The following is a 22,918-nucleotide window of genomic DNA, read 5'->3' on the forward strand; positions in this document are numbered from 1 at the left end:
GGAAATCCAATTTATCAACCCATCGAAGGTCTGGATTTGGAGTCACACTCAAAATTAAAGTGGAAAACCACACTACAGGCTGATCCAACTTTGATGTAATGTCCTTAAAACAAGTCAAAATGAGGCTCAGTAGTGTGTGTGGCCTCCACGTGCCTGTATGACCTCCCTATAACGCCTGGGCATGCTCCTGATGAGGTGGCGGATGGTCTCCTGAGGGATCTCCTCCCAGACCTGGACTAAAGCATCCGCCAACTCCTGGACAGTCTGTGGTGCAACGTGACGTTGGTGGATGGAGCGAGACTTGATGTCCCAGATGTGCTCAATTGGATTCAGGTCTGGGGAACGGGCGGTCCATAGCATCAATGCCTTCCTCTTGCAGGAACTACTGACACACTCCAGCCACATGAGGTCTAGCATTGTCTTGCATTAGGAGGAACCCAGGGCCAACCGCACCAGCATATGGTCTCACAAGGGGTCTGAGGATCTCATCTCGTTACCTAATGGCAGTCAGGCTACCTCTGGCGAGCACATGGAGGGCTGTGCGGCCCCCCAAAGAAATGCCACCCCACACCATGACTGACCCACCGCTAAACCGGTCATGCTGGAGGATGTTGCAGGTAGCAGAATGTTCTCCACGGCGTCTCCAGACTCTGTCACGTCTGTCACATGTGCTCAGTGTGAACCTGCTTTCATCTGTGAAGAGCACAGGGCGCCAGTGGCGAATTTGCCAATCTTGGTGTTCTCTGGCAAATGCCAAACGTCCTGCACGGTGTTGGGCTGTAAACACAACCCCCACCTGTGGACGTCGGGCCCTCATACCACCCTCATGGAGTCTGTTTCTGACCGTTTGAGCAGACACATGCACATTTGTGGCCTGCTGGAGGTCATTTGCAGGGCTCTGGCAGTGCTCCTCCTTGCACAAAGGCGGAGGTAGCGGTCCTGCTGCTGGGTTGTTGCCCTCCTACAGCCTCCTCCACGTCTCCTGATGTACTGGCCTGTCTCCTGGTAGCGCCTCCATGCTCTGGACACTACGCTGACAGACACAGCAAACCTTCTTGCCACAGCTCGCATTGATGTGCCATCCTGGATGAGCTGCACTACCTGAGCCACTTGTGTGGGTTGTAGACTCCGTCTCATGCTACCACTAGAGTGAAAGCACCGCCAGCATTCAAAAGTGACCAAAACATCAGCCAGGAAGCATAGGAACTGAGAAGTGGTCTGTGGTCACCACCTGCAGAACCACTCCTTTATTGGGGGTGTCTTGCTAATTGCCTATAATTTCCACCTGTTGTCTATTCCATTTGCACAACAGCATGTGAAATGTATTGTCAATCAGTGTTGCTTCCTAAGTGGACAGTTTGATTTCACAGAAGTGTGATTGACTTGGAGTTACATTTTGTTGTTTAATTGTTACCTTTATTTCTTTGAGCAGTGTATATATTTTTTAATATAATACCATCTTTGAAAACTAACAATCAAATAAAAGCCACAGTCAGGGAGACATTTTATTTTTTATTTTTTTAATTGCATTCGGGGCCACATGCCATTTGATTTTATTATGTTTAAGCAGAGGAACACCACATGGCAAAATGTATAGAATTGCAGCAAATTACCTTAACAACAGCAACATTTGTTTTACGCCGCCAAGATACAACACCTTCACATTTCCAGCTAATACACTGTTAGACTTTACACTTCCTCTTCCAATAAAATGTGAGGATGTAAAAAATTATGAAACTGTCTACCAAATGTAGTCATTTTAAAATGTTGATTACTTCTACTTGCCATTACCATTCATCCAATAAGACAAGCCGTGTTTGATTTTTTTTTTGTTACTAAAATAATATGGGGGTCCCTGGGTCGCCGGTTTGCCTGGGCGGATGTCCCTGGGCATGAAAAGTTTGAAAACCCCTTAACTATACAATGACCGTACAACTTTCCACTCTGTCATTGTCTCTACCTTTATAAGTGTGTGCCAGGTACTGTAGTAAATAGTAATAGTAGCTGTGAAATGAGAGGAGCAGCAGGGACAGTATTATAACTCAGTCTGGGTTCTAACCCCAGGGACTTAGTTCTGCCCATTAAATCAAAGGGCTTTGAACGCCACCAATAAAAAGGGTAGATAATGAGACGTGAGAGAGGAATACCAGCAGGCCTTATTTGCTCGCTGAACGGGAAACCAGGCACCCATATGGTGGCACGTACCGTCTACACACACACACACACACACACACACACACACACACACACACACACACACACACACACACACACTAGCCCAGAGGGGTAAGATGGCACACACAAACCACTCTTATGGCCCAACAATCACCCCCCCCCCCCGCTCCTCTATCCACCCATCACTTTATCCATCCTTCTTCTCTCTTCCCATCCCCACTAAAACGTGTCACATCAACAAGACCAAACTAGTCTAAACTGCAACTCGCTGTTGGCTGGGCTCCCTGCCTGTGCCATTAAACCCCTACAACTCATCCAGAACGCCGCAGCCCGTCTGGTGTTCAACCTTCCCAAGTTCTCTCACGTCACCCCGCTCCTCCGCTCTCTCCACTGGCTTCCAGTTGAAGCTCGCATCCGCTACAAGACCATGGTGATTGCCTACGGAGCTGTGAAGGGAACGGCACCTCCATACCTTCAGGCTCTGATCAGGCCCTACACCCAAACAAGGGCACTGCGTTCATCCACCTCTGGCCTGCTGGCCCCCCTACCTCTGAGGAAGCACAGTTCCCGCTCAGCCCAGTCAAAACTGTTCGCTGCTCTGGCACCCCAATGGTGGAACAAGCTCCCTCACGACGCCAGGACAGCGGAGTCAATCACCACCTTCCGGAGACACCTGAAACCCCACCTCTTTAAGGAATACCTGGGATAGGATAAAGTAATCCTTCTAACCCCCCCCCCCCCCTAAAAGATTTAGATGCACTATTGTAAAGTGGTTGTTCCACTGGATATCATAAGGTGAATGCACCAATTTGTAAGTCGGTCTGGATAAGAGCGTCTGCTAAATGACTTAAATGTAATGTAAATGTAGTCCCTTCCAGTCAAATCCAGATCAATGCAGATACTCTTTCAAATCATTTTATTACATCAGATTAACATTACAGTATTTCACAGTTTTCCAATGTAATGACAGAGTATAGTACATCATTACAGATCAATATTTACACCTCAAATAAATTACATAAAAAAAAAGGAATGATGATGCAGGGGTTATTGTATACAGATATGCTAGAGACTGTGCTGTCATCACATTAGGCAGTGTTACACCCAGGGTCTTGCATAGACCTTTCAGGGGGCAGGTACTCAAAATGAAACTATCTGCCTCTGTAGCAATTGTTTTTTAGCATAGGCCTATTTATTTCTGCAACAACTCACTCATCACAAATTATAAGCAAGCTAGTTACAGTGCCTCGTATTGGGAAAATAAGGTAGGCTATCAGCTGATAATTGATGTAAATATGCTAGTTAGCTAGCTAGATAAATCACAATCAGTACAAAAATGATCTTCAATGTTAAAAAATAATAAATTAACAATACAGCCTATATTCATAATCTTCTAACTCATGTTATACTGCATGGCTGAATGGCTAGTGGCTTGTGTGAGTATTTTTAGTAGGCCTATATGGTGTTTAGCTGGAGTCTAGACTATGTTCAGTGCTTAATTTGTAAATCGGGAGGTGCAGGAACAAAAAGTGAGCGCGAGAGGGGAGTGACCTGGGGAGCTCTGAGGTACCAGAACGCATGGCAAAAAAATATTTTAATGCTGAATAAAAATATAAAATGTAACATGTAAAAGTTCCAAATGCACAAAAAGCTTAATTCTCTCAAATTCAAATAAAATTTTATTTGTCACATGCGCCGAATACAACAGGTATTGTATTACCGTGAAATGCTTACTTACAAGCACTTAACCAACAATGCAGTTCAAGAAATAGTTAATTTACTAAATTGTGCACAAATGTGTTTACATCCCTGTTAGTGAGCATTTCTCCTTTGCCAAGATAATCAATCCATGCGACAGGTGTGGCATATCAAGAAGCTGATTAAACAGCATGATCATTACACAGGTACACCTTGTGCTGGGGACAATAAAAGGCCAGTTTTGTCACACTACACAATGCCACAGTCTCAAGTTTTGAGGGAGAGTACAATTGGCTTGCTGACTGCAGAAATGTCTACCAGAGCTGTTGCCAGAGAATTTAATGTTCATTTCTCTACCATAATCAGCATCCAAAGTCATTTTAGAGAATTTAGTAGTACGTCCAACCGGCCTCACAGCCGCAAACCACGTGTAACCATGCCAGCCCAGAACCTCCACATGCGGCTTCTTCACCTGCGGGATCGTCAGAGACCAGTCACCTGGACAGCTGATGAAACTGTGGGTTTGCACAACCGAAGAATTTCTGCACAAACCATCTCAGAAAGCTCATCTGCGTGCTCGTCGTCCTCACCAGGGTCTTGGCCTGACTGCAGTTCGGCGTCGTAACGGACTTCAGTGGGTAAATGCTCACCTTCGATGGCCACTGGCACGCTGAAGAAGTGTGCTCTTCACAGATTAATCCCGGTTTCATCTGTACCGGGCAGATGGCAAACAGCGTTTATGTCGTCGTGTGGGCGAGCGGTTAGCGGATGTCCACGTTGTGAACAGAGTGCCCCATGGTGGTGGTGGGGTTATGATAAGGGCAGGCATAAGCTACGCACAATGAACACAATTAAATTTTATCGATGGCAAATTGAATGCAGAGATACCTTGACGAGATCCTGAGGCCCATTGTCGTGCCATTCATCCGCCGCCATCACCTCATGTTTCAGCATGATAATGCACAGCCCCATGTCGCAAGGATCTGTACACAATTCTTGGAAGCTGAAAATGTCCCAGTTCTTCCACGGCCTGTATAGTCACCAGACATGTCACCCATTGAGCATGTTTGGGATGCTCTGGATCAACGTGTGCAACAGCGTCTTCCAGTTCTAGCCAATATCCAGAAAATTCGCGCAGCCATTGAAGTGGGACTAAATTCCACAGGCCACAATCAACAGCCTGATCAACTCTATGTAAAGGAATTGTGTCGTGCTGCATGAGGCAAATAGTGGTCACACCAGATACTGACTGGTTTTCTGATCCACGTCCTTTCCTTTTTAAAAAAGGTATCTGTGGGGTCCTCCCGAGTTGCGCAGCGGTCTAAGGCACTGCATCGCAGTGTTGCAGCGTCACTACAGCCTGGGGTTCAATGTGTCATTACCGGCAGTGACCGGGAGTCCCATAGGGCGGTGCACAATTGGCCCAGCGCTGTCCGGGTTTGGACGGGGGGACTTTACTTGGCTCATCGAGCTCTAGCGATTCCTTGTGGTGAGCCAGGTGCCTGCAGGCTGACTCGGTCGTCAGTTGAACGGTGTTTCCTCCGACATTAGTGCAGCTGGCTTCCGGGCTAAGCGGGCGGGTGTTAAGACACACAGTTTGGCGGGTCACGTTTCGGAGGACACATGACTCGACCTTCGCCGCTCCCGAACCCATTGGGGAGTTGCAGTGATGAGATACGTTTGTAATCATGACAATTGGGGAGAAAAAGGGGGGGGTGGAAATTAACAAAATGTATACAACATTTTAAAAAAAGGTATCAAAAACCAACAGATTCATATCTATATTCCCGGTCATGTGAAATCCATAGATTAGGGCCTAATGAATTTATTTAAATTGACTGATTTCCTTACATGAACTATGAACTGAAATGTATGCATGTTGAATTTATATTTTTGTTCAGTGTAATAAAGCATTGCATGCATATCATCGCATTTGCGTAGTGGAATAGAGCAGTAGAGTCGTGAGAAATTGGGCCTTTTGTAAATGCATTTCATGCAATTCTACGTCATTTTACATGACTGCAGACTTTAGCAGAATCTTTTTTAATACCGCAAAAATGATCAAAATGACAGGCTACTTTGACACTGAAATCATTAAAAACGTATTGAATCCATCAATAGCCTAGGCCTAGGTGTGTGGAGACACACATATTGTACAATATGAGGAGGAAATTAGTCTTAAAAAAGCTTTCCAGTTTCACTGACTTACCCAATGAGCAATAATGCACAGCTCACTAGTCGCAATGGCTAATGCGCTCATGCCAAAAGCCTATCTCTAACCTGTAAACAATGGCCACTTGATCGCCTTTTTGGAAGTTGCTCAAATATTTTGGTATCCTACAGCAGACAGATTAGTCTTCTCTTTTCAGCAGGAGCCATTTGCTATCCAATCTGTGTTTTCCTGCAACTGCATTTTAAATATTGCGAAAGGCCTGTTTTGTCTGCATGATGTTTACTGGTAGATTTGCAGCGCATTCCTGGCTGTAGCCTATACCTTGTTATTGGGCTACAATCCAGAGCTAGGCTATTAAAAAAAAAAATCTATTGATCCTCTGTGGCTAAATGACAGGCCTACTCATGGTGTAGTAGACTATTCTGAATGACTTCATTTCTTTCTGAACAGACAGCTGTAATTCTATATCTCTGGCATATTTATTTCAATTTATCAGGGGTGCTGCAGCAACTTCCGAAGTCTATGATTTTATAAGGAAATAAGCAAACCAGACCGAACCATCAGCCAACCAGACTGAATATTACTGATTTAAATCAAGTGTTAATCAAATGTTATGCTGCTGTGGTGTGGCAGTACTGGTGACCCGCATCACAAGCCGTGCATGTTTGGAAACCGGGGGCACGCAATCTCAGTACAGGGCAGACTGGGAAAATCACACACGCGCACTTACGCACGCACTTACGCACACACACAGAATAAACAAGTGGTACCAGACGCCTCCAGCATTTGCAGTGGAATGAACATTGTCTGTCCCTTAGCTCCTCAGGGGTAATGGGAATAGCAGCAGACATTCATAAGCTTCACGTTGACCTTCCAACAGAACTCAATATCACAGAAACAATAAAATTCAACCATCTGGAGAGCGACAGCTAGCATAGTGTTACTAACAGGAAATGAGATCAGCAGTGGCCAAGCAGTAACACATGGCAGTAGGACACACGGTGTCCCAATACTCCACAGTGGCTTCCTCTCACTGGCTTGAACCAGTCCCGCTAGTGTCAGATCAAACTGGGTGAAGAAAAGGAAAGGAGACAAGTAGAGGAGGCCACTGTAGTGTATTAAGATTTAGCCATTGCCTCATTTTCAGTTTTGGCTTGAAAGCATTCTAAACATGTGAGATGGGAGGTGGAGGTAGGGGTTCCATTCTTAATCTTCAAATATTTTGGTGTGCTGCAAGTCCTGTATAACCGGTTTCTAAGCTGCTGACGGACTGACTGGAGCAGACAGATTGACTGAAAGTCTCACTATCATTAGAATCAGTCTGACTGCATGATATGAAATTAAACCTTAATGACTAGCTGATATGTATTATGTACTGAATGGAGTTCTCCTTCAGTTTGATTAGGTGTCTGAGACACAGGCAGTATCTCAAATGACACCCTATTCCCTAAATAAGATATCATTTGGGACGCAAACCCAACCCTTACGTAACACCAACGTAATGCTTCCTGTGTCACCCTTGGCCCTGGATCACAGAGTAGGATGAAGTGATCCCTAGTAGACACTGATCTTAGGTCAGTTTTGTGTTTTCCATCCTAACGTTAAAGGTTAGCATTGGGAGAGGGTGAGCTGATCCTAGATCTGTGGTTATGGGCAGATGGTGCCCCCTAGCTGGTGTGGAGGACTTTGTGCAGGAGAATGGAAGGAAGAGGAGGAGAAGGATTGAGAGAGATTCTTCCTCATCCTGGCGAAACACTAGCGATACCGCAAGATCACTGGAACTGAGAGAGAGAGAGAGAGAGAGAGAGAGAGAGAGAGAGAGAGAGAGAGAGAGATGTGTTTAGTGCTATGAGTTGAATCCGTGTGGTTATATTCTTGACCAATACAATAATGTGTTGTTCAGGCTGATACTCACTGATGATGATAAGTAGCAGAACGACCACCACCAGAGCTATGATGGCCTTCATCTGTGGAAGACAGATACAAGCATTACACAAGCAATACATGGATACAGACACTGACGCGCACACACACACACACGTTGACTCACCTTCATGTCTCTCCACCACATCCTCCTGTGCAGCTGCTTGGCTCGGCTGCTGAAGGCTGACGCGTTGTCTGATAGGCTCTCTGGAAGGTCATATGACCACAGGACACACACATGTGCAGGGAGATAAGATGAGAAGAGAGAGGGGATGTGGGGGACAGACAGGGAAGAGGGGGACACGGAGACACAGAAGGAAACTTGTAAACAACGTGATAGGAGCCGTCTGTGTGTTGTATTCTCTGTTTCTATGACTTAACGGCGGTTTATACTTGGTCTGAAGACATGTCTGCAGACAAATAGAATGCGACAAGTGTTGCTGGTCAAAAGGACATTTAATTTATACTCCGGTGGAAAGTCTGTAGACTGTTGGTTTCTTTGTTGCACAGACAAAAAAGTAAATGTCTCTGCAACTGTCGCAACATCCATTGTCGTAGTTACTGGGCTGCTACAGCAACAAGACCAACTCCATCTGTGACAAGACGGTGCAGGAGTTAAAAAAATTCTCAGAATGACCTACTTTTATTTCATCACTCTCGCGGTCGTAAGCTATTTTCAGTATGTTTGCCATCATTACCTTGTAAATAATGTTGTTGTGGTGGCTTTATTTTCCTGTAACAATGAATAAAAAGTAGCTAAGGTTTAGACGTGGTCAGCTATTCTCTGGTCATTATTTGAACAAGCTAGCAACTAACCAGTACGGAGAAGAATTTTTTTTAATGAAATGTATGCATTCACTACTGTAAGTCGCTCTGGATGAGAGCGTCTGCTAAATGACTAAAATGTAAATGTACCAAAACATTGTTTAGAAAGTTGCTTTCAGTTGCCTGACTTACTAGGTTGACATTTACTGAATTCATTTTTAAACAGATGGTTTTATTGGTAATCAAATAGAGAAATGATGCTATTTGGAACACAGGGTGATGTCAGAATGTTCATGAGGTCACTGCAACAACTGTATACAGACATTTTGATAGACCAACTGTAAACCAGCCTTAAGAACTACCAATAGTATTACCTGTATAGGCTCTGTATAGACCTCCAGACCAGAGTGACTTTTATGAGATACTTGAAAATGTGTGTACTGCCTACTGTGACTTTCTAAACTCTGAAGTGATTCTACTGGGTGATGCAAATACTGACGTACTGAACACGAGCTGCCCCCTGTATAAGGCCTTGTCTAACTTTTGCAAAACTTTGTTTGGCTCAGTAGATAAATGAGCCCACAAGAATCTGTGACACCTGTCATACTGCCATTGATCTCATTATGGTATCAGATAATCACAAGATATCCCAAAGTGGTGTAATTGCATATGGAATGAGTGATTATTTCTTAATACACTGCACTAGGAAAGTTAACAAAAACTATGACAAAGGCTGGTTGACAAAGCGAAACAGTCCTTCTATAAGAGCAAGATCCATTAAAAAAAACGACCCAAGGAAGCTCTGGAAGACTTGAACTGGACCCAGGCACTAACAACAAGCGGAAAACAAAGTCAAAACAGCATTGGACTAAACATCAATGTTACTGTAACCTTTGACAGAGCACAAGTGGCTGATAACTTCAACCTTGTCGACCAACTCTCAGCATGCTCTGGTAACTTTGGAAACCATCATATTGAAATCTATTATTCAGCCAAGGGCATCTCCAAAGGACAGTTTGCATTTTCCCAGGCTTCAACTTCAGATGTTACAAAGATGCTTAAAGAGCTAGACAAACAAACAGAAAGCCACAGGACTGGATAACATCCCAGCTAGATTCCTGAGCGATGCTGCTGATCGTATCAGACCTTACGTAAAAAAAAACATTATCAACGTTTCCATTCAACATGGAAAGGTACCACGAGAGTTGAAACATGCAAAAGTTGTTCCTTTGTACAAAAAAGGAAGCGAAGTTGAACAGGGGAACTACAAAGCAGTGTCAATCTTGAGTGTGTTGTCAAAGGTTTTAGGAAAAGTACACCATCAACAGATCATAAAGTACATTGATGACCAAGACATTTCATAATGATCTTCAGTCCGGTTGTAGACAATCCTATTCTACCGACACTAGTTTACGATACTTTATCAAGCAAGAAATTGACACGGGCAACTTCTGTGGTATGGTCATGCTTGAAGTACAAAAAGCCTTTGGTACTGTGAAGCATGCTATTTTGTTGTACAAACTGAAAGCAATTGGTTTTTGCGCCATCTCCTTATCATGGGTAAAGTCATACCTAACAGATAGGGTCCAAAGGGTGGATATGGACGGGACACTGTCTGATGCTGAGGAGATAAAATATGGTGTCCCCCAGGGGAGTATTTTGGGGGCTTTTTTGCTCTACATCAAAGACATGGATTCTGCCCGTTCGTGCTCTCTGTTCCTGTATGCGCATGATTCTGCCCTCCTGGTTTCACATAAGAATAAGAAGACCGTTGAAAAGACCCTAAGCAGCGAACTGACTAAAGTCAGTAAGTGGTTATCCGACAACAAACTCTCTGCATTTAGGCAAGACAGAATTTATCTTGTTTGGTTCCAAACACAAAGTGAGAAACTCTTCCAACTTCTCTGTCAAGTGTAATAGTGTAGCGGTGAAGGAAAACTGCTCTGTTACATACTTGTTATGTGAACTAGACCAACACATGACAGATGAACTCAGGTGCCAGTGTTGCCAATATCAGACTGCTGCGCTATAGGAGCATGGCTGGAAAAAGTTATTTCCTTAACATTGGTGCTGAGGAATGGAATGGTGCACCAAACCATATAAAATCCATCCCTACACTAAGGAGATTTAAGATAAACATTAAGAAATGGTTTATGGGTAAAATGCTTTAACACTGCACAGGCTTAAAGAACTGTTTTCATTTCAATGAATGTTACATGCTAATATACTGTATTCCTTTTACGGTTTCTTCCCTACTGATGAGATGTATTTTGTTTTCATGTTATAATCTTGAGTATATTTTGTTTTCATGGATTTTCAGGAACACCACAATGGAAATACAGTTTTAAACTTTTTTGTGATTTAATGGGATTGTACTCTATCCACGTGTGGTTGTATTGTTTTAAAATGGTCAAATAAATCAAATCAAATAAACTCAAACCTCACTCACTCAGATTCAAAACAAACGTTGGTATGACAGAGGCAACCTAATGTTGCCAAAGCAAAACACTAAACACAAACTCGTTCCTTCTGCCTCTCCTTGTCCATATATATATACGTTTTATTTAAGCTCTCTTTCTATTTGGAGTCAGACAGTTGTTTGACATTCTGTGTGTTGGCAGGGACATGAAAGCTGCTAAGCTGAGCGTGCAGAGATCTCCTGTTCCTCTAATGCAAGAAAGGCATTTCACTGTACTTGTGCACGTGACAAAAACTTGATGTCATGTGACGGACAAATCTGGGTTTGGCGAATGCCAGGAGAAACCTACCAGCACCAATGCACAGTGCCAACTGTAAAGTTTGGTGGAGGAGGAATAATGGTCTGGGGCTGTTTTTCATGGTTTGGGTTAGGCCCCTTAGTTCAAGTGAAAGGAAATCTTAATGCAACAACAAACAAAGGAATTCTAGACGATTCTGTGCTTCCAACTTTGTGGCAACAGTTCGAGGAAGGCCCTTTCCTATTTCAGCATGACAAGGTCCATACAGAAATGTTTTTTCCCGAGATCGGTGTGGATGAACTTGACTGGCCTGCACAGAGCCCTGACCTCAACCCCAACGAACACCTTTGGGATGAATTGGAACGCCGACTGCGAGTCAAGCCTAATCACCCAACATCAATGCCCGACCTCAGTAATGCTCGTGGCTGAATGAAAGCAAGTCCCTGGAGCAATGTTCCAACATCTAGTGGAAAGGCTGTTATAATAATCAAATGAAATTGTATGTCACATGCGCCGAATACAACCGTGAAAAGCTTACTTACAAGCCCTTAACCAACAATGCAGTTTTAAGAAAAATAAGAGTTAAGAAAATATTTACTAAATAAACTAAAGTTTAAAAAAAAGAACAATAACAATAACGTGGCTATATACAGGGGGTACCGGTTCCGAGTCAATGTGCGGGGGTACAGGTTAGGTCTCGGACCTCCTCCCTATTGGCCATCTCATTGTTGTCAGTGATCAGGCCTACCACCGTTGTGCCGTTGGCAAACTTAATGATTGTGTTTGAGTTGTGCTTGGCCACACAGTCGTAGGTGAACAGGGAGTACAGGAGGGGACAAAGCACGCACCCCTGAGGGGCCCCCGGGGTGAGGATCAGCGTGGCAGATGTGTTGTTGTCTACCCTTACCACCTGGGGTCAGGAATTCCAGGATCCAGTTGCAGAGGGAGGCGTTTAGTCCCAGGGTCCTTAGCTTAGTGACAAGCTTTGAGGGCACTATGGGGTTGAACGCTGAGCTGTAGTCAATGAACAGCATTCTCACATAGGTGTTCCTTTTGTCCAGGTGGGGAAGGGCAGTGTGGAGTGCAATAGAGATTGCATCATCTGTGGATCTGTTGGGGTGGTATGCGAAATGGAGTGGGTATAGGGTTTCTGGGATGATGGTGTTGATGTGAGCAATGACCAGCCTTTCAAAGCATTTCATGGCTACAGACGTGAGTGCTACGGGTAGTCATTTAGGCAGGTTACCTTGGCATTCTTGGGCACAAGTTTGTCTGCTTGAAACATGTAGATATTACAGACTGTGATGGAGAGGTTGAAAATGTCAGTGAAGACACTTGCCAGTTGGTCAACGCATGCTCTGAGTACACGTCCCGGTAATCCGTCTGGCCCTGCGGCCTTGTGACCTGTTTAACCCTTGTGTTGTCTTAAGGGTCAAAAATGATATGTTTAACAGCGGAGAAAACCCCTAAATGATATTTTTTCAACTTGAACTTTTGACTTTTCCTAGTGACTCCACCGTTACAAAAAGTTAAACATCGCCTTTGTTCATATTTCCATGAAAGCTGTACACCACCAGGGTACAAAGATTGTCTTAGGGTCATTTTTGACCCGGCAGTTATAAAATCCTTAACAAAAACAAACAAACAAAACAAAAACACACACACACAGAGATTATATGTACTACTGATTGAACTCAGACAAAATAAACAACATTTTAGACAAAAAAAATGTATTGAAAGCATTGTTTACTAATGGGGAATGCAGTCAGAGGCTATTAAAGGTGCTGCAGATGACAGTTCTCTCTTTGCTGAAGCTATGAGTGCACGTTTCAGTGCCCAACAGGTCTGACTTTTTCAGATGTCCAGGAGGAACAAGAGCACAATGATTTAGAAGAGGAGGAGGTATCTGAAGAAGATATGGAAGAATACAACCCAGAGCAGGATGCATCATTTTCAGATGAAGAAGAAATCCCCCAAGCTGAAAGAGAGACATTTTTGTCAAAGAACAGCAAAATAACATGGTCCTTGTCACCATATGACAACCAAGGCAGGATGGCAGCACAAAATGTCATAAGGATGACCCCAGGGCTCACAAGACATGCAGTTGCCCATGTCCAGGACATCGCCTCAACATTCTACATGTTCCTCACACCAGCCATCGAAAAAAATCATCCTGGAGATGACACATTTGGAGGGTTTCCGTAAGTATGGAGACAACTGGAAAAGGATGGATGAGATTGACCTGCGTGCCTACATAGGGCTGCTAATCTTAGGTGTGTATAGGTCACGAGGAGAGGCTACATGTAGTCTCCGGGATGCAGAGAGTGGAAGGGCGAATTTCCGTGCCACGATGCCACTGAGTCTTTCACACTTTCAAGAATGCTACAATTTGATAACCTTGAGTCAAGACCTGCAAGACATGCGAGAGACAAACTGGCGGCCATAAGAGAGGTCTGGGAGAAGTGGGTGGAGCGTCTGCCATACCTCTATAGCCCTGGGCCTGAAGTAACAGTGGATGGAGCAACTGGTTCCATTCAGGGACTCATTTTTATTTTCATATCTGTAATGTAAGTGATTTTCACAGTTAATTGTATTATGTATTGCTGTAATATCATTGATTTATGTGATTGTTTTCTGTGACACTGATACTAATTACTGATCGTAATCTCTTTTGTCAAAAGGTCGCTGTCATTTCCGGCAGTATATGCCCAGCAAGCCAGCAAAGTATGCCATCAAGATATGGGTGGCCTGTGACGCACAATCCAGCTACGCTTGGAAGATGCAAGTCTGCACAGGGAAGCCGACCAGTGGAGGTCCGAAGAAGAACCAGGGGATGCGGGTTGTGCTTGATGTGACAGATGGACTGAGGGGGCACAATGTCACGTGTGACAATTTCTTTACCTCTTATGAACTCAGCCATCAGCTCCTGAAGAGGAAGATCCCCATGTTTGGCACAGTTAGAAAGAACAAGACAACCTGGAAAAGGTGATTGGAACTTACAGCTGCAGGAGGATGACTGCCCGCTGGCCCCTGGTCACCTTCCATAATGTCATTGATGTGTCCTCAAACAATGCCATCGTGATATGGAACAAGATCAACCCTACCTGGAAGCGGAACAAGAGGAGGGTGTTTCTGGAGCAGCTGGGAAAGGCACTTGTAACCCCACACATTCAAAGAAGTGAGCGCCTCCCCAGCAAAGCAGCCTCTGCAGCACTTGTGAAAGCTGTTCAGGGGGCTGAATCTTGTCTTAATCCACCTGAGGCTGCAGCTGGGGCAGGCAAGAGGAGGAGATGCCAATTCTGCCCCCCAAACAAGGACTGTAAAACAAATACTATGCGCTGCACATGTAAGAAATACATCTGCAAAGTCCATGCACACACACTTGCATACTGTCCTACATGCGCTAATTAGAGTTGATTGATTTATGTTCTTCACGCTTTTGTTTTGTATCTATTATCTTATTCTTATTTATTGTTGTTGTTTATACACCTTGTTGGTGGGGGCAATGGTTAAAAAAATGGGAGAAGACTAGTATTTTGTAGTTGAATTCCTCATTGTACAGTATATAACAATATATCAATATGTTGCCAAAAAAGTACAAGACTTATTGTTTCCTTTCAATAAAATGCATTCAGAATTACGTTCTGCACATTTCTGCTACTTTCTTAGGCTATACAAGTGCTATCTCTTGCTAAAAAAAATGGTTTACACCTATGCAGTACCTTTAGCAATAATAATAATAATAATAATAATAATAATAAACCTCTACTTTAGTAAATAAAACAATTATGACAGGTGAGTTGTAATAAAAACGAGTGGTGTCCACTGATTAAATGCAGTCTTTCTGCATTGTGAAGAGGGAAAACCCAGACATTCACCAAGTTTGATGAATGACAGGTTGTTTCTTCATGCAAAATAGGCTACTTTATTTTAGGGGTTTGTTGAAGGCGGGTAATTTTTTACCCTTAGGACAAGGGGAGTATACAGAATGTTAAGACTACACAAGGGTTAAGGTCTTACTTACATCGGCTACGGAGAGCGTGATCACACAGTTGTCCCGGACCAACTGGTGCTCTTATGTATACTTCAATGTTGCTTGCCTCGAAGCGCGCATAGAAGTAATTTTGCTTGTCTGGTAGGCTCGTGTCACTGGGCAGCTCACGGCTGGGCTTCCCTTTGTAGTCCGTGATAGTTTGCAAGCCCTGCCACATCCAATGAGCGTCAGAAGCGATGTAGTTGGATTCAATCTTAGTCCTGTATTGACGCTTTGCCTGTTTGATGGTTCGTCGGAGGGCATAGCAGGATTTCTTATAAGTGTCCGAGTTAGTGTCCCGCTCCTTAAAATTGCCAGCTCTACCATTTAGCTCAGTGCGGATGTTGCCTGTAATCCATGGCTTCTGGTTGGGGTATGTACGTACGGTCACTGTGGGGACGCGTCATCCGTGCACTTATTGATGAAGCTGGTGAATGATGTGGTATACTCCTCAATGCCATCGGATGAATCCCAGAACATATTCCAGTCTGTGCTAGCAAAACAATCCTGTAATTTAGCATCTGTGTCATCTGACCACTTCTGCTTTAGTTTTTGCTTGTAAGCCGGAATCAGAAAGATTGAAATGAGGTAAAACAAATTGAAGTTTTCCTGCTCAGTATTGTTCCGTTCCTCCAAACGTCAAAATTTCAAAGTTGCTCAAAATGTCATTTTTTTTTGGTATTTTTGACACCCCAGGTTGACTCCTCCTGCTCAGTTCATGAAACATCAAATTTAGAAGGTTAAGGATTAAGGTTTGGGATAGGATTAAAACCCCCCCAAAAAAGACTAGCGTCCATCACTGGGATCGAACGTACAATCTTCTGATCCAGAGTCTTCAACACTAACAAAACCCAAGCCAACTTGATGCTAATAGCGCTCACTGTCGCTCCTAGTGGCCGGTTTTGAAGGCATTTCCCAATGTCCTGGAAATTAGCGATCTGCCAGGGCACATCCTCTAACACCTCCTTAATGCCCCAGCTGAAAAACGTCCTTACTAAAGACAGCTCTAATCATAATCACTACAGTACAGACTAGACTCCCTTTATAGTTGCCACACCTGCCCGTCTAAACCCTGTATCTGGTGTGTGCTCTGCATGTCATCGCCACATTTGGCTCCGATCCATGATAACCAGAGAAGAGCAGTCAGGAGTGAGTGAGAGTTAGCCTTGTCTTATTCCCAACCTAGAGTCACTGAGTAGAATTCCCAGTGGGATATGAGCGCCTGTAGAGGGTGACTAATGGACCAGTCAGAATTCCAGGTCATCTCCAACAGGAATGGTTTCTTCCTTGTACAAACTTCCAGCTGGGCACACTGAGGAAATTCTCTTTCCCTTCCTATCTGACCTGTTTATGTAAGATAGGAGTCTAGAGTGTTTTTATAATAGTCTCTAGAGATGGTGGTGTGTCAGAGTAAGTAAGTAGCCTATGTCCTGTTTCTGTAGCTTGAGGAAATTTGATGTACAAGTACACCGCCAGGACGAAAGTCTATCGCAGGGCTTTAATAACCTGTTGGGGCTAGGGGGCAGTATTGAGAATTTTGAAAAAAATATGTGCCCATTTTTAACTGCCTCCTACACCAACTCAGAAGCTAGGATATGCATATTATTAACATTTGGATAGAAAACACTCTGAATGTTCTAAAACTGTTTGAATGGTGTCTGTAAGTATAACAGAACTCATATAGCAGTCAAAACCCTGAGACAAATTCTTACAGGAAGTGGATATCTGATGTGTTGAATTACTTTTAAGCCTATGCCATTGAAACACACAGGGACTTATTAATCATTGAGCACTTCCTACGCCATCCACTAGATGTCACCAGTCTTTACAAAGTGGTTTGAGTCTTCTACTGTGAAAACTGACCGAACAAGAGACTTGGAAAGTTGGTCATAAGCGGATGGCCTATACTACTCTGGCGCGCGAGTGCATGTTTGGGTACTCTCGTTCCAATACGTTTTAAAAGAGAATGCAATCGTCCGCCTTGAATATTATTGAAGTTCTGATTGAAAAAGGCCCTAATGATTTATGCTATACAACATTTGACATGTTTGAACGAACGTAAATATTTTTTTCCCCCTCTTTGGTGAAGACAAGTCCGGCGGGCGACGTTCATGTTTTTGAGTAGCCTACAGGACGCGCTAACAACACGGAGCTTTTTGGACATAAATTATGAGCTTTTTCAAACAAAACTACATTTGTTATGGACCTGGGATTCCTGGAAGTGCCTTCTGATGAAGATAATCAAAGGTAAGGGAATATTTACATAGTATTTTTGATTTTAGATCTCTCCAACATGGCGCCTAGTCTGTATCGCCAAGCCTATTTTTCTGAGCACAGGACCTCGTTTATTGCAAAGTGTGATTTCCCAGTAAAGTTATTTTTAAATCTGGCAATGCGGTTGCGTTCACGAGATGTTAATCTATAATTCTTTGAATGACAATATAATATTTTACCAATGGTTTCGAATAGTAATTATTTAATTTGTTGTGCTGATTGACTGGCGGTATTGGAGGGAAAATATTTTCTCAACATCAACGCCATTGTAAAATGCTGTTTTTGGATATAAATATGAACTTGATAGAACGAAAAATGCATGTATTGTCTAACAATGTCCTAGGAGTGTCATCTGATGAAGATTGTCAAAGGTTAGTGCATAATTGTAGCTGGTTTTCTGCTTTTGGTGATGCCTGTCTTTGCATTGACAAAACATTACACACAGCTATTTTCAATGTACTGTCCTAACATAATCTAACTTTATGCTTTCGCCGTAAAGCCTTTTTGAAATCGGACAACATGGTTAGATTAAGGAGATGTTTATCTTTCAAAGGGTGTAAGATAGTTGTATGTTTGAGAAATTTGAATTATGACATTTAATTGTTTTCAAATTTGGCGCTCTTGATACTTCACCTGCTGATGATAGGGTGTACCAGGGGTGGGACGCTCCCACCTAGCCCATAGAAGTTAACACCAATCGATCTCCTAATGCTGAATGCCAAGCAGAGATGCATTGGGTCCCATTTCTACTCCCAATTTTTATTTATTTAACTAGGCAAGTAAGTTAAGAACAAATTCTTATTTACAATGACGTCCTAGGAACAGCCCAACCTTCCAATCTCAGGGCAGACACTAACCACAAGGCAACTTAGTTCTGCAGATATTAATATATAGATCTGAAAATGACTTGAGTCTCACCTGACTTGTCCTGCAGGTCCTCCAGTCTCTCTCCCCTGTCGATCACCTTGGAGATGTTCTCCTGCATCACATCGATGACCTCATCAACCTGCGACTGAACTCTGAGGGAAGGGGAAAAAAACAAGTGAATGTCAACACACAAACAGAATGTGAACTCTGTTGAAGGTGGGGCAGTTCGTTGGCTGGTACTGCTGTTCTTACTGATACATTCACAGAGCTTTTTTCAATTTAGTGCACACACACACACCCTATTCTCTGGACTGATACATGGTATCCAGCAGAGCAGGCAAGGACTAGTCTGTTTTTTTGTTTGTCCTGAGTTTCCTGCCCAGGTAATCTCTCCATCACACCTGGATGTAGTCCTAACGTCCTCACCTGGCTGCCAACACCTGTCTTTTCTCCCACACACACACACACACCTGGTCCTGGACCACATCCCTCACCTGGGCCCAACTGAGCCTGGCATGGCATGCCCTGACACAAACAACTGGCACAGACAGGAGGAGAAAGAAGAGAGAGAGGAGAGAGGGAGAGAGAAAGAGGGTATATGTTGCTGTGCAGAGGAATGAAGTCACGTATTCTTCTCTGCCAGTGATTGGAACCAAGTGGCTCTGAAAACATGTCTACTCTAATAAAAACCTTTTCTCTGCTCTCTTTTGGAAAAGTGAAAATCAAAAACCAGGTGGATGATTATTCAAGATAATTACATCACATATTAGACAATGTTACGTAATACCAAGACAGTCTGTGGGCTGGGCTCTGTTTCTGAACTCTGCCACTGCTAGGGTATATGGGGAGCACGCACACGCACAGACTCCATTGCCATATTACAAGATAATTTGATGTACAATGTGTTAAATGATTTCATTGGGTAGAGTAACACGTTTCCTCAAGGAAATGTACTGTGTTTAAATAAACTCAGCAAAAATAGAAATGTCCTCTCACTGTCAACTGCATTTATTTTCAGCAAACTTATCTGTAAATATTTGTGTGAACATAACAAGATTCAACAACAGCTGCATTAAGTACTGCGGTGCATCTCCTCCTCATGGACTGCACCAGATTTGCCAGTTCTAGCTGTGAGATGTTACCCCACTCTTCCACCAAGGCACCTGCAAGTTCCCAGACATTTCTGGGGGGAATGGCCCTGGCCCTCACCCTCCGATCCAACAGGTCCCAGATGTGCTCAATGGGATTGAGATCCGGGCTCGTCGCTGGCCATGGCAGAACACTGACATTCCTGTCTTGCAGGAAATCACACACAGAACGAGCAGTATGGCTGGTGGCATTGTCATGCTAGAGGGTCATGTCAGGATGAGCCTGCAGGAAGGGTACTACATGAGGGAGGAGGATGTCTTCCCTGTAACGCACAGCGTTGAGATTGCCTGCAATGACAGCAAGCTCAGTACGATGATGTTGTGACACACCGCCCCAGACCACGACGGACCCTCCACCTCCAAATTGATCCCGCTCCAGAGTACAGGCCTCGGTGTAACGCTCATTCCTTTGACGATAAACACGAATCCGACCATCACCCCATGTGAGACAAAACCAAGACTCGTCAGTGAAGAGCACTTTTTGCCAGTCCTGTCTGGTCCATCAACGATAGGTTTGTGCCCATAGGCAACATTGTTGCAGGTGATGTCTGGTGAGGACCTGCCTTACAACAGGCCTACAAGCCCTCAGTCCAGCTTCTCTCAGCCTATTGTGGACAGTCTGAGCACTGATGGAGGGATTGTGCGTCCCTGGTGTAACTCGAGCAGTTGTTGTTGCCATCCTGTACCTGTCCCGCAGGTGTGATGTTCGGATGTACTGATCCTGTGCAGGTGTTGTTACACATGGTCTGTCACTGCAAAGACGATCAGCTGTCTGTCCTGTCTCCCTGTAGCGCTGTCTTAGGCATCTCACAGTACGGACATTGCAATTTATTGCCCTGGCCACATCTGCAGTCCTCATGCCTCCTTGCAGCATGCCTAAGGCACGTTCACGCAGATGAGCAGGGACCCTGGGCATCTTTCTTTTGGTGTTTTTCAGACTCAGTAGAAAGGCCTCTTTAGTGTCCTACGTTTTCATAACTGTGACCTTAATTGCCTACCGTCTGTAAGCTGTTAGTGTCTTAACGACCGTTCCAAAGGTGCATGTTCATGAATTGTTTATGGTTCATTGAACAAGCATGGGAAACAGTGTTTAAACCCTTTACAATGAAGATATGTGAAGTTATTTGGATTTTTATGAATTATCTTTGAAAGACTGTGTCCTGAAAAAGAGAGGTTTCTTTTTTTCCTCAGTTTATGAGATGAAGGCAAGAAGTTCAACACAGGTATGTCACATTGTTCATCACTACTGGTATAAAGCATTGGAATTGAATCATTTGTTTCGATGCAATTTCCCCCTGCTGCAAATAAAACATATGTTCATTTGTTTCGTTTTTTGGGCTCTGGCTATACCAACAAAGGGATACTGTGAGATTCTGACAATTAAAATGTTACATTTTAGTAATTTAGCAGATGTTCTTATCCAGTGCGACTTACAGGAGCAATAAGGGTTAAGTGCCTTGCTCAAGGGCACATCAACAGATTTTTCACCTAATCAGTGCAGGGATTCAAACCAGGGACCGTTGTGTTACTGGCCCAACACTCTTAACCACTATCTTACCTGCTGCTCTTAAGAGGTAGGTAGAATTAAGCCATTTTTCTACTTACCCAGTCAGATGAACTGGTGGATAACATTTTTGGGTAACCCCCCCCCCAAAAAAAAGAGTGCCTTTTGCATCCCTTCGATATTTTAAGTAGAAATTGTGCACCAATATTGAATTTTAATAGCCTGTTATTCCATTTAGTGCCATTTAATTTAGACCACATGGATAATTCAATCAGATTTTTATATGAATAAAGGCTTGCTAAAGTGCCAAAATGCTTCAACCTTGTGTCATTTTAACCCACATAATCCCCAAATTTCTGCATGTTTCACCATCATTGTAAAGCCCGAGTTAATTTTGTAATTTCTGAAGACGATTACTTATTTATTGTAATTAGGGATTCATTTATGTCTGTCCCTCATTTTAAGGTCAACACTGTTATGTGAATTGAACTCTTGTTATAATATGGTGAAAATATTCCTTTTTAAATATATTATTTCAAAATAAACACTGAACATCTAATAGTCAAATCATAGAGTAAAAAAAGGTGAGCTGGTTCTACTCTTTTTGGCCATTTTCTGGTGTTTTGTGGTGGAAAAACTGAACAAGTAGAGCATAATACATCAACACTGTTACACATAGACAGGCTAGAAATGTTTTAACAATTATAAAAAAAATTGTGACGCTTGCATTCAATTGTTGTGTGCTTTTGCACACAACAAGCTTCCATTCCCCCTGTCGCAAGGGGATTTATGGCTTATTTAACTTCTTAGGGACATGGGGGCACTATTGAGTAGCTTGGATGAATAAGGTGCCCAGAGTGAACTGCCTAATACTCAGGCGGGTATCTGTATTTCCTGTTGTTGTTGTCTGAGCTCTGTACTCAGATTATTGCAAAGTGTGCTTTCGCTGTAATACCTTTTTGAAATCGGACAATGTGTTTGGATTAAGGAGAAGTTTATCTGTAATTCTTTGAATAACAGTTTTTTATTTTATCAACGTTTATGATGAGTATTTCTGTAAATTGATGTGCTCATTCACAGGAAGTTTTTGGAGGCAAAACATTTCTGAACATTACACGCCAATGTAAAATGTTTTTTTTGGATATAAATATGAACTTTATCGAGCAAAACATACATGTATTGTGTAACATGAAGTTCTATGAGTGCCATCTGATAAATCATCAAAGGTTAGTGCTTAATTTTCGCCTCTCCTTGCTTGGAAAATGGCTGTGTTTTTTTTTTGTGTAGGTGCTATCCTAACATAATCTAATGTTTTGCTTTCGCCGTAAAGCCTTTTTGAAATCGGACAATGTGGTTGCATTAAGGAGAAGTGTATCTTTAAAATGGTGTAAAATAGTTGTATGTTTGAGAAATTTGAATTATGAGATTTTTCTTGTTTTGAATTTGGCGCTCTGCTATTTCACTGGCTGTTGGTGAGTGAGACGCTACCGTCCCACAGATCCCAGAGAGGTTAAGAAGAAATGTTAGTCAATGCTGTCACTTTATTTGACATTTCCTAGTCTTTTTTTACCTTCTTGAGATGGGAAAACACGTTTTTTTTTTAGAGAATGTTAAAATTAGGTGAAATCAAACTTTTTTTGG

General features: G+C 43.1%; 1 protein-coding gene across 3 annotated transcripts in view; it reads right to left on the reverse strand.

The window, feature by feature from the left end:
* Window positions 1-3,076: 3,076 nt before the first annotated feature.
* The window catches only part of vamp4 (vesicle-associated membrane protein 4), a 32,450-nt gene continuing 12,608 nt past the window's right edge, over window positions 3,077-22,918 (reverse strand). For all 3 annotated transcript variants that reach the window (XM_014169329.3, XM_014169327.3, XM_014169330.3), the window contains 4 exons: window positions 18,677-18,777; window positions 8,097-8,176; window positions 7,962-8,013; window positions 3,077-7,827 (listed from right to left, as the gene is read on the reverse strand). In XM_014169329.3, coding sequence (XP_014024804.1) covers window positions 7,802-7,827; window positions 7,962-8,013; window positions 8,097-8,176; window positions 18,677-18,777 — 259 coding nt within the window. In that variant the 3' untranslated portion in view covers window positions 3,077-7,801. The remainder of the gene's footprint in view (window positions 7,828-7,961; window positions 8,014-8,096; window positions 8,177-18,676; window positions 18,778-22,918) is intronic.

The sequence above is a fragment of the Salmo salar genome, chromosome 23 (assembly GCF_965601325.2).
Source record: "Salmo salar chromosome 23, fSalSal1, whole genome shotgun sequence".
NCBI lineage: Eukaryota > Metazoa > Chordata > Actinopteri > Salmoniformes > Salmonidae > Salmo > Salmo salar.